Source organism: Pongo abelii, chromosome 1 (assembly GCF_028885655.2).
Source record: "Pongo abelii isolate AG06213 chromosome 1, NHGRI_mPonAbe1-v2.0_pri, whole genome shotgun sequence".
Lineage (NCBI taxonomy): Eukaryota > Metazoa > Chordata > Mammalia > Primates > Hominidae > Pongo > Pongo abelii.
Window position 1 is genome coordinate 28,645,891 of NC_071985.2, and position 13,000 is coordinate 28,658,890.

At 43.7% G+C, this 13,000-nt stretch overlaps 1 protein-coding gene across 3 annotated transcripts in view; it reads right to left on the minus strand.

Annotated features, from left to right (window-relative positions):
* Nucleotides 1-13,000, minus strand: part of MTARC2 (mitochondrial amidoxime reducing component 2) — a 43,502-nt gene that overhangs the window by 12,244 nt on the left and 18,258 nt on the right. For all 3 annotated transcript variants that reach the window (XM_054520088.2, XM_024237655.3, XM_024237661.3), the window contains exons 3-4: nucleotides 10,680-10,842; nucleotides 9,540-9,680 (exon numbers count right to left, since the gene is read on the minus strand). In XM_054520088.2, the coding sequence (XP_054376063.1) occupies nucleotides 9,540-9,680; nucleotides 10,680-10,842 (304 nt within the window). The remainder of the gene's footprint in view (nucleotides 1-9,539; nucleotides 9,681-10,679; nucleotides 10,843-13,000) is intronic.

Sequence of the window (13,000 nt, forward strand, 5' to 3'; positions counted from 1 at the left end):
CATCTGTCTCAGAGACTAGCACTAGGAAACCCTCAAACATTTGCTGCAAATATGAATATTTTAGAATTTGGGGACTAAGACAGGATGCCATACACTAAGAATTACCAACTTACATAAGACATTACTTTTCACTTACTAAATTAGTAAAAATTATAGCAATGCCAGCAAGAGCACAATGACAAGGGCACACTTATACTCACCTTGAGGGAATATAAATTGGTATAAGGTTTCTGGAAAGCAATTTGGCAATATATACAGAGAGCCTTTAAAATGCTGCATTAGCATTTCCTAAGAATACTTTTGGAAATGTAGATACTGACTGTTTTACAAAGCTGCTCATTATTTATGTAAGAGAAAATGGAAAACAACCTAAATGCTCAATCATAAGGGAATGGTTAAACAAGTTACTGCAGAGTCAGTCACAGGATGGACTAATATGGAACGACTGGAACCACGCAAATGAAGAATTTGCAAAGACAGAGCTGGTTGCCATATGCCATTAAACGAAAATGGTGGAATTTAATACTATTTATACAATATCGTATAAACCATACTGGAAACACAACAAAATGTTGTAACAGACTACCTTTTAATAGCATGATGATGAAGAATTTTTTTAAATTTTACTTTAAGTTCTGGGATACATGTGCAGAATGTGCAGATTTGTTACATAGGTGTACTTGTGCCATGGTGGTTTGCTGCACCTGTTAACCCGTCATCTAGGTTTTAAGCCCCACATGCATTAGGTATTTGTCCTAATGCTCTCCCTCCCCTTGTCCCCCACCCCCCCAGAGGCCCTGGTGGGCGCTGTTACCCGATGAGGAATTTTTATGCGTTTCTTTAATCTCTACTGTGTTTTCCAAGCTGTGCAAAGAGTATGAGTTACTTTCAAAAATGTCTTTTATAATCAGAAAAAAATTAACTATCTGAAAAGCTTTTTGAAATTAATCAAAATGTTTTCCACAGCCCTGGTTCCAGACTCCCTGGGCTTTCTCATGACCCCATGTTTGAACGGCACTGTGTGGAGACCCAGTGTGCTTTATCCTTCAAGGATAAGTATCCTCACATTACACAATAGCTGGTGTATGCTCCTACGGAATCGCATGAGACACATTTTTGTAAACCTTAATGCGTATTAAATGTGCCTGGAGGCATCTGTTGTTTGGGACACTTGGACCTGGAAAATCCTAGCAGAAGAGAAAGACAGAAGCCTAAGGCCTTTTTATTTTTTTTATTTGAGACAGTCTCACTCTGTCACCCAGGCTGAAGTGCAGTGGCACGATCTTGGCTCACTGCAACCTCTGCCTCCAAGGTTCAAGCAATTCTCCTTCCTCAGCCTCCCAAGTAGCTGGGATTACAGGCATCCACCACCATGCCTAGCTAATTTTTGTATTTTTAATAGAGATGGGGTTTCACCATAGTGGTCAGGCTGGTCTCAAACTCCTGACCTCAGGTGATCCGACTGGCTCAGCCTCCCAAAGTGCTGGGATTACAGGCGTGAGCCACAGAGCCTGGACTGCCTAAGGCTTTTTTAGAAGCTGGCTTCTGTTCTCTGGAGACCACCTACTCTTAGAAACACCAGCAACAGGCTACAAAAAGGGAAGCAGAGCTCTTGAGATGTGGCTGTGTTGCTCTGAAGTGTATTCACTGACTGGGACATTCTGCAGGCTGAATGTTCTGTGTGTTCCACCCACACATACCAGTTTCCTCCCAGGGGAGGTTACGGCCACGAGAATTTTAGTGCCTAATGGCCATAAGACATCCTAGTCTCCCACTCTGGGCTTGGCTGGGTGGTCCCACGTGACCAACAGCAGAGGCTGGGAGAGGCAGCTACCAATTGAATTCCCAAAGGCAGTAGCCTGGGCTGTGCTGGACTGCTTTTCAGCACACTTACTCCATGCAGTGACTCACAGCCCTCCAGAGGACAGCGAGAGAAAGGTATGGGGGGTCATGGTCTCCCAGATCACTGTCTACCTCCACTCTGCCGTCTCTACTCCAACATCTGTATTTGAAGGGCTTGTCTCTCGGGTAGCATTGTAAAATGAATGACCTCTCCTTATAAGGGATCGATAAGCGTGCGTTCACGTATCACACTCACTCGAGGGGAATACCGTGCACCACCGTCTCTGAAGACACACTTCCTCCTTGGTCTGAAATGTAACATATTTAGAAGTAGATGAGACCTGATAAACACAATTCAATGGCCAAATCCTTGCCTCGAATCAGTTCAACAAGGTCTCACACAAAGCCTTGTTCACTCAGGGGCAGGGATAAACTAGAAAAAGCATGGTGAAGGACATCTCGAGAAATGGACTTTAAGTGACTGTTAAGATTAAACGAGTTCACTTACAAAAAAGCTAGAACACAGCATGTGCAATATGAGTTTTTGTTTGTTTGTTTCGTTTTTGGTTTTGTTTTTTTTTTTCGAGACAGAGTCTTGCTCTGTTGCCCAGGCTGGAGGGCAGTGGCGTGATCTCGGCTCACTACAAGCTCCGCCTCCCGGGTTCACGCCATTCTCCTGCCTCAGCCTCCCGAGTAGCTGGGACTACAGTTGCCCACCATCACGCCTGGTTAATTTTTTTTTCTTTATTTATTATTATTATTTTTTTTTGTATTTCTAGTAGAGACGGAGTTTCACTGTGTTAGCCAGGAGGGTCTTGATCTCCTAACCTTGTGATCCGACCGCCAAAAAAAAAAAAAAAAAAAAAGCCAATGCAGCGGTTCTATCAGAGAGGGCGTTCTGAGAGACATTTGTGAAAAAGTGCCTTTACCGACCACACACACACACACACACACACACACACACACACAGAGAGAGAGAGAGAGGGAGAGAGAGGAAAGTGCCCAGGGAATTAAACAACTTGAGGGCTGCAAAGAGCCTTTAAAGTCCCTTGGTAGAACCTCTTAACTTTAAGATCAGAAAATCATGCTCAGGGAGGTTAAGGCCAAGCTCACGATGATTTAAAGGCCACTCTGGTCTCCAGGCACATACGCAACTCCTGCCAGTTACGACCTTTGCTCCCCTGGAAAACCCTAGCCCAGTGGTTCCCACCACCGGCTGCACACTAGAAACCCCACGGGAGCTTCAAAAGCTCCCTCTGCCCAAGCTGCACCTGAGATGGAGGCACCAGTGTTGTTTAAGGCTGTCCACTGGCCCGATGTGCCGCCAGAGGGGGACCCACTGGCCCAGGTAGATCTCACTGCAGGTCTCCTGTTAATCCGCCTTCCACTGCCCGCCCTATCTGCGTGCTTTCCAGGGGTGTCTCGCTTACTCACTGGGTGTAGTGATAAGAAAGCTGTGTGAGGCTGTGCGGAAGGAACCCTGCAGAAGCATCTTCTCCTTCTCCTTGATGAGAAAGAGGCGAAAGCCCTGTAGTCCTTGGCTGCGCCATCTTCCACTCCTTCTTGCCCAAGCCCTAAAAGCCCCTCTGGAAAACATTACAAAAGACTCAGGTGTAATCAAAAAAGCAAATGTAGAAGGAGATCTCCTTAAGTAAAGGAGTTCTGTTGGCAAATTCTTCAGAAATGTGAATGTATTCCTACTCCATCCACTCCTGATGCCTATCCTCCTGTTTTAATCACTGGAGCTTTTCCTAATCAAGGCAAATCCATCCAAGACTCTAGCTGGAGTCCCCTAACAATATACACAGGTCAGAAGCTCCCCAGATGAGGACATGGAACTTTTACCTTGAAAGGCATGCCACAAACGCCCGCAGGGAGGAGACACCTGCATTCCCCAGGCCCCTGCTTGGTTCTTTTCACTAAGAAAGAAAAAATGACTTTCAGATGCTTTCAGCTTGCTTCTAACAGAGATAATGAACATGAAATTCAGGCTAATCTTCATTATGCCAAAGCTGATACCTGTTCTTCTTCTCCATTTTTTACTGGGCACAATTGTCCTGCTTCTTTCAGAGGGCAGCCCCTGATACCCATGACCCCCCAGCCCACCCACAGTGACTGGGGCCCAATATAGGTTTGCCAAATGACCTGAAAATGGCTTTAACAAGGTGGCAGAGTTGTGTAGTTGGCTGATATTCATGGACTTTTGACAGCCAGCCAGAGTGCAAGTCCTCACTTGGCCACACGCTGGCTATGCGACCTCGAGAGCAAGTTACTCAACTTCTCTGAGTCTCAGTTTCCTCATCTGAAAAACAAGGATCAAAACACTACCCGCCTCAATGGCTATCAGACATTTTCCACCATGACCCACAGTAAAAACTACATTTTACATTGTTTCCTAATACTCTCCCATCTGTACACATGAGAGAGTTTTGCAAGACAATTCTTAACCCTTCTACGTATAGTTTACTCTGATATCTTTTATTCCATCCTATATTTTCCTATACTTCTTTTAAAAGTGTTAGTCAGGACTCACGACACTGATATTAGAACCCAATAATGGGTTGTGACCCACAGTCTGGAAAGGGAACTAGAATTAAATGAGGTAATGCATGTAAAGGGTTTGGCATGGTGCCTGTAATGTAGTAAGTGTTCAGTAGCAGTGAGTCATGATTCTTGCTGTTATTTTTGTATATTGTTATCATTACTGCTACTTCAAGAAATCCCTGAAGTCTGGTAGAGACTGCTGTTCTTACACCAGAAAACAGACTGTTATCTCAAATCCTAACCCATCCAAACTCAGGTTCTGGGGACTGAAAAGTCTAGTGATTATGATTTACAAAAACTGTGTTTCTCAACAGCTGGAAAGGATAGGACTGGGAGGACCCAATCCACACAGCCAGTAAGCAGTGAGGCTCAGAGTCCAACCACAGCTGTTCAGCTTCAAAATCTCCCTCTCTGTAAATTTCCTGGAGAAACATTTCCCGAGTGAAAGATAACACACCAAGAGTTTTCTGCAAGCTTCTCCACAATTCTTTCACAATGTGGAGTGAGGACTGATACAAACAAGTTATTCCATTAAAAATATCAAGTTTAGCTCATCAGGACAGTGAGCAAAGATCAGTAAACACTGACCCCACGATGGCCAACTACAGAGACAGGAAGCACTGGTCAATTTTATTATTTCTAAACTTCATTTTGCTGCATTCCCAGAACTCAAGCACACCACACTGACCCAAGGAAGCAGCCTTTTAAAAATTGCTTAATATTCTGAGCTACATGGACAATGTACAAAGAACTTTAGTCCACAAACAGTAAATGTTACACAATACAGTCTCCTATTACTCTGTGTTTTTGCAATAAATGATGGCCTGAATTTCATGCTGAGGTTTGCTAATTTTTAATGATTAATTGGCCTGTTAAATATTTATGGGTTCTATCATTTTACATTAATATTTAACAGAGTCCTGCTCACTGAAAGAGTTACAGTTTTGTGATGGTACCAGGTAAACAGATTAACGCATTAGGCCTTTAACTACTGGGCTTCCTAATTTAAGGAAGAATAAATCAGCAACATTAGCATCATTTAATAAGAAGGATTTTTTTTTAATGTGCATGGCCAGAGGACTGTTCCAGAAAAATCAGTGTTCTACCTTATTTGCTACTTCTGTAAGCCCATCATAGTGCAGGAATAAAATGACAAATGGACTTGGGAGCACAAGTTCATTTAACAGTTTATTTTTTTTACTTTTAATTAATTAATTATTTTTTGTAGAGATGGGGTTTCACTATGTTGCCCAAGGCTGGTCTAGAACTCCTGGACTCACACAATCTGCCCGCCGTGGCCTCCCAAAGTTCTAGGGCATGCATGGCTTTTTTTTTTTTTTTTTTTTTGGACTTTTATTTTCAGTTTATTATTTAAAAAAAAAAAAAAAAAAAAGAAGAAGACGACAACTCCACTCTCACTGCCTAAGAAAGCAGGATTAGGTTTACGTTAGCCTTAGGTTAAGTTTGACAAGTTACAGGAGAGCAAAAATTATAGGTTGGCAAGGTACAGGAAAGCAAAAATGCTTCCGCCAGGGACAAGAGTGTCCTTTTACTTATTTCCTTGGCTCAAGATTTTAAACTAAAATTAATACCAAAAGAATCTGTTCTTTAGTGGAAACAAATCAAGAAACATTTTATTCCCTAAAAGAAAGTTTCTCAGAAAATAATGGAAGAATTACAGGATTCCTTTGGAAGAACTGTTGCTTCACGGATTAATTTCTATTCCATGAACTAATTTCCATTCCAATCTTTAGTAACATACATTCTTAAAACAGAGCATTAATTTCATTTGTTGTTTGCCAAGGATTTAATGAATCCGATTTTATGTACATCCTACTAGACAATGTGGGAAACTAGAACTGGGAGGGGCAGGTGGGTGTACTGGCAAGCCATTGAGGCTTGAGTCTCAGGCCCCTTATTTGCACAGAACCTTTCAAGTCCTTGAACCTAATTTTATTTTTCTTAATTTTATACATTTTTGTCAATAATTTTATTTTTTTCTTAAAGGGGCCCCCAAACTGTATAAACTTCAGGTCCCACCAAGTCTAGATTCATTCTTAGAAAAATCTAGTTCCTTCCCTCAAGAAACTAGTCTCCTGAGTACATCGGGGGCCTCTTCCTCTCTGGCACTCTCCATTGCCCTCCCAGCCCCGACCCTGTATCATCTCTGATCCCCGTGGTCCCTGCACTCTCCTAACTCAGTGCTTCTCCAGACACTGTGGGCATGAGATTCACCTGGGATGCTGCTGCCAGTGTAGAGGTGCAGGCCTTGTCACAGTGCTCATGTAGGTTTCAGGTAGGGCCTGCTAATTTGCACTTTAGAAAAAAGACTCTTAGCTAGGTGAGGTAGCTCATGACTATAATCCCAGCAGTTTGGGAAGCCAAGGCAGGCAGATCGCTTGAGTCCAGGAGTTCAAGAACAGCCTGGGCAATATAGGGAGACCCTGTCTCTACAAAAAAATACAAAAATTAGCCAGGCATGATGGCATATGCCTGTAGTCCCAGCTAGTTGGGAAGTTGGGAGGCTAAGGTGGGAGGATCACCTGAGCTGGGGAGTTCAAGGCTGCAGTGAGGCGTGATCGCACCACTGTACTCCAGTCTGGGTGACAGAGTGAGACCTTGTCTCAAAAAAGAAAAAAACAAAGACTCTGTAGTGACTGGGCCTGGCCTTGGTATTTCTGTCTCAGGCTTCCCTGCCTTTCAATGAGTGTTCAAGAGAGTTTCCAGAATAATATGTGCCTGGCACACTGTACAGGCATTCAGCAGATATTTATTGGAAGAATGCAAATCCTTCCTTGCTCAGAATTATTACCAGCTCCTCAATATCCACAGCATAAAATCCAAACTCCTTGGTGTGGTAGCCTCCAGCCAGCTTCAGTCCAGCCTCCCTAACATTTCTCCTTTACCGCCATGCTCCTGTGATTCTAAAATGCTCCCAAGCACCCCTTTATTCATGGCCTCTCATGCTTCTAGGCCTCCCAACTGCCTGTCACCTTTACCCATAAAGACCCTCCTCTGACCCTGGCCTGCACACAGTCCACACAAGTATAGGGTGAACAGCATTGCTTCCGGGGAGCCGGACCTGACCCCTCCCCATGCCCAGGCCTCCCTTCTCCAGGCAGATTTAGGTAGTTCTACTTCTACACATCTCTGGTACCTTCTAAGTGTATACACTAAAGCACGTCTGAGACTGTGCTGTCATTGTGTCCTGGCCATGCCCCTCATATTGGAACATTCTGAAGAGCAGGATCCATATCTTTTCATCTGTATCTGGGCTCCTACAAACCATGCCTGACCCATAATAGATGTTTGAATTTTAAAAATTAACAAAGGCACACAGGAATTCAACTAGATAACAAATAACAAGATAACACCATCAAGTAGACAACTTCTGTATACATTGCTATTGCTCTTTCCTTTTTTCTTTTTTTTAATAGACAGGTTCTCACTCTGTCACCCAGACTGGAGTGCAGTGGCACAATCTCTGGCCCTGGGCTCAAGCCATCCTCCCACCTCAGCCTCCCAAGTAGCTGGGACTATAGGCATGCACCACCATACCTGGCTATTATTATATTCTTTTAGTAGAGATGGGGTTTTGCCATGTTATCCAGGCTGGTCTCAAACTCCTAAGCTCAAGCAATCCTCCTGCCTCGGACTCCCAAAGTGCTGAGACTATAGACATGAGCGCCTACAGCACCTGGCAGCTATTTTTCAAATTATCAGATAATATGGAGTGCCTACATGTACGATGGTTTATACTAGGCTCAGTGCAAAGGTTTATCCTAAAGAACAATGTTTATCAACAAATTAGGGGCTGGGCACAGTAGCTCATGCCTGTAATCCAAGCACTTTGGGAGGCTGAAGCGGGTGGATCACCTGAGGTCAGGAGTTCAAGACTGGCCTGGCCAACATGGAGAAATCCCATCTCTATTAAAAGTACAAAAATTAGCCAAGTGTGGTGACAAGTGCCTGTAGTCCCAGCTCCTCTAGAGGCTGAGGCAGGAGAATTACACAAACCCGGGAGGTGGAGGTTGCAGTGAGCCGAGATCGTGCCACCGCACTCCAGCCTGGGTGACAGAGCGAGACTCCGTCTCAAAAAAAAAAAAAAAATTAGAGCACATTTTACTCACACAAAAGGAAGTATGGTCATTCAGGGGAGCAAAGAATTGAGAGGGTGTTTAAGAGCCTCTCCTCTCAGAGTTAACTATTTGGGATCTCTAAATTGGAATTGTCACCCCAGCTCTACAGATGCTGGAGTTACAAGTCTTGTGTTCTAATGCCAGCCACCATTTCTCTGCTAGGCAAAGTGTATAACACCTCTGAGTTTTATTTTCCTTATAAAAAGGAGACAGTAACACAAATTTCACAGGGTTATCATAAAGATCAAATAAAGTAATTTATCTGAAATGATTATTTAGCTCAATGCCTAGCACCCAGTAAACACCCAATAAATGGTATTTGTCATTGTTACTTCCACTGCTCGGAAAGTTTAGCTCACCCCTGAGGCTTAATATGACGGCTAATGCTTCTTATCACCAAGCAATACCCAGCTATATGTATATCACATACAGAGTTCAGGGTTTTACTGGGTTCTGATGTAGTTTTCCCTTAAGACCACAAAGGTGTGTCCCTGAAAAGGGTGGAAATTTCTGGTGTCAATCTCATAAAAGAGCATGTGGGTGCCCTGGGAGAGAACTCAGGCCACAGCATGGTATGTCTCCAGGGTCAGATTGCCTGTGTCCTCTTGGTCTACACTTTGGGGCATGGGGCTTCTAAAAGTCTCAAATCTTTGAGAGCTCTGCTGAGTGATAGAGAAGTGGAAAATGGCTTTAACTTTCTCTTTATCTTCGCTTCCCTCAGTTATCTGTGAGCTATGATTACATATTCCAACCTCAGATTTGCTACAATTTCGAGTTTTGACTGTTTGCTTTGGGGCCCAAGCACTAACGGGTGAGAGCAACACCCCCCTGAGGCCAGTGTGTTGATGGCAGCAGCAATGAGTGAACGACTCCGCAAGCAATGAGGGATGGCAGCAGCAATGAGTGAATGACTCGACCTTGGCGGATCTGAGTTGGCTCTGGCTAGAGCAGAGTTCCCTTAGCACTGCCAGCAGCACATCTGAGCACGATGCACAAAAGCAGTGGGTCGCTTACCTCCTCAAAAGCATCACAGCCAGTCACCACGATATTTGGCCTGAAATTCTCCATTTTCATTTTCTTCTCCATCCTGGTATTCAAATCTACCAGTGAGGCATCTGTCATGATCAGGAGTGGGCAGCAGTCTGGGTAGGCCACCTTGCCAAGAACACAGGACAGTCAGGCCCCACCACTCCACAAAATGGCCTAGACCATCTGCAAAGCTAAGTAATGTCCAGAAGCAAAACCACTTCAGTGCAGAAGAGGGGAGCAGTGTTCAGGAAGGAGAGAGATGTGACGTTGGGCTTGCAGTGGCCAGGAGCTGGAGCAGTTCCTGTCCACACACAGGGACAGGGCTGCAGCCAGGGCCGGCTCTGGGCCAATGTCAATCACCAGGCTTGCTCTTCCTGGGTTCCCACTCCCACTCCAGCAGCGGCCCCCTTCCCACATCATCCTCAAACAGCGAGGACCTGCTGCCAATCAGCTATACTCCAGTAATAATTTCCTCAACAACACCACTCACTCACTAGGCATTTACTGAGCACCTACCAGGCTCTGTTCTAGTGGGGAAACAGCAGGAAAGAAAGCAGATAAAAACCCCTGCCCTCAAGGAGCTTGCAGTTTAGGGGCTATGGAGAGAAACTCCCTGAGGCCCTTGTATTTTAAACTTTAGCTCATGGCAGAATCAGAGGCTTTGGTCTTTGGCTCAGGGGACAGTTTTCCTTAGGGGGAGGTGCCTTGCCAGCACCTGAAATAAGCACACCTCACAGATTGTGAGGGGTGAGTCAGAACAAAGTCCGCTTCTGTAATTCCAGGAAACTTGGATTTAGTCCCAGACAAACTTCTCACTTTTGTTTCTCCAGCCAGTTTTCTCTTACATCTCCATCTACCTGGAAGTCACCCCTGGCTCCCCCCTCCATATCTCCCATATTCAATCCTCCATATACCCTAGAGATCCCACTTTTGAGACACCTCTCATATCCACCTTCTTTTCCATCCCCCGGTACTTCTGCCCAGGCTGTGCCCTCATTATCTCACCAGGGCCATTATCATATTTTCTTAACTGAGGTCCCAAGAGAGGCTCTTTATTGACCGGGAAGGAAGCCAGAAAGAGAAAGGTGACTAGTAGCAGTGAAGGTAAACTCTCTGTAAGCTCACCTGGTAATTCTGATCAAGAGTAGGGACAAGTTTTCTTGATGTTCTTCCCTTCATGTTTGTCTCAAATTGAACCAGTCTGTATGCTTCCGTTTTCAAGAAGTTGGTGAACCACTTAGCTGCCTCATTGCCACAGTCTCTGCCTTTAATGTCAAGGCCAAATATCCTGGAAAGGTCACAAAAGAACACCAGGTTACTTACTTATATCAATACACTGAGGGATGGTGTCAAAAATGAACAGCTGGACTGTTGGGACCTGACCATCCAAGAGGGCTGTTAAGTGGTCCCTGGGTCAAAGCTGGGCAGAAGCGCAAGAGAAAGGAGTAGAGTGTGCTCTGGCGAAGAGCTACCCAAACGCTAATGTACGTGCAAATCCTCCAGGATCTTGTTTGAATGCAGATTCTGGTTCAGTAGGTCTGGGTTAGAGTCTGAGATTCTGCATTCCCAACAAGCTTCTGGATGCCTAAGCTGCTGGTCCATGAACGCAAGGATTTAGGACACTTTCACAAGAGGAGAGGGGCTGCCCTGTGGCAGATACACCCTGAGCTTAGAATCCAACAGACCTGGCTCAAATTGGAACTTGGTCATTCTCTAGTTCTGTGATCATAAGCAAATCATTTAACTCCTCTGACCTGTCTCCAGTTGTAAATTGGAGATAATTATATGGTACCTACCTATGCCACTTGGTGGAACAGATAACTTTAGATAATACAGCGGCTCTCAAGGTTTTCTTGCTTAAATTCCCCTAACGGAGTTTTAAAAAGCTACGGACCCTTCACAGAACTATAAGTTGACAGGTAAACTTTTTCATCATAAGTTTAATTTGTTCTGAAAGACATCATTTCCATTGAATTCTAAACACTGACATTTAAAATAAAATGATTACATTATGCTTTTAAAAGTATGTAATGGGATCTAAATGCCATGCTGGTTTGATATCCACCATTATCTGTTTAAACATTTTTGTATTATTCCTCTTTTTATTCATGAACACATATGTATATTATTTTACTTATGTAATTTTATCCTAATGTATATTTACGGCTATCGCTCACTTACTGTATTTCTTTTGAATCAATTAAATTTGGTTTGTTTCTTAAGCTTTCAAGTGTGAAGAAATGTTTTCAGGATTGAGTTATCATTACAATTATGATTTATATACAATTGATCATAAAAAAATAGATATGCTATATATTTTTATAATTAATGAACATAAAAAATGAGATTTTATTTGAAATTAAATGCTTAATGAACCCTATACAATATCCATAAAACTCTGAATGAATCTCACATATTGCTAGAATAAGACAAGTTTCAGTATCAATTTTATTTCTTTCCTTTAAATAAGGCCTGAGGAATTTTTCACACAAATAAAGATAGAAATGGGAGTTATAGTAATTTCACTTATTCCTTGAATCTCTAGGCAATATTTGTCACATAGTGATTTGTCATCAAAAAGTATTTTTAATGATTTATCAGCAACAATTTGATTGGAGGCCCCTTCATTTTAATGTAAGACAAAGAGTTGGAACCACTGACTTGTACAATTTTACCCTTTCATTAACGTCACCCTCTTTATCAACACCAGCATTTTTCATTGTTTGGGTCCCTGTATGTTATTCCTCCCAAGGGCAATGCCCCTAGTCAGATGTGGGGTGGACAGACAAAAGCCTTTCCTCTGTACAAAGATGAAAGGTTTATGGTGAGACAGGAGAACTTGCCAATTGTAGATATGATTCACAGGATCTGGAAATTGATTCCCCTACACTCATCTACCATGAGACGGGCTTGCCCCTCCCTGTGGGAAGGCTCACACCAGTGTGAGGACTCCTGAGGCAATGCACGTGAAGGATTTCAACGTGGACACCTGAGGTGCTCCCAGTTAGATGAACCCCTGTGTACCCTGCAACTCACAATCCTGGTCTGAGGGTAGAGACTCCCTACCCTCTCACCTCCTCTCCCATCTACTGTCAAATCTCAATGCTGTTCCTTTCACATTTCTTGGGCCTTTTCCTTCTCTCTAAACCCCCTTCTTGAAGCCACTGTTTCACCTGATTAATTCTTGGCTCTACAGACATCTCATGATCCTCTCCTGGCCTTCTGCCTTTCCCCTAAAACTGATTCCATCCCACTGTTCAGCAGTTCCTTAAGTATATGCTCCTGGATGGAGCTCTTCCCTCATACCCTCAGAACAGCACTTGTACATAAGTGCACACATATTATCCACGGCGTCCACCCACCCAGGGAAGCTTATGGGTGGCACTTTGAAAAGTAGAAAAGCGCCCCACAGGGCAAAGGAATACTGATTAACCAGAGCCCCTTCT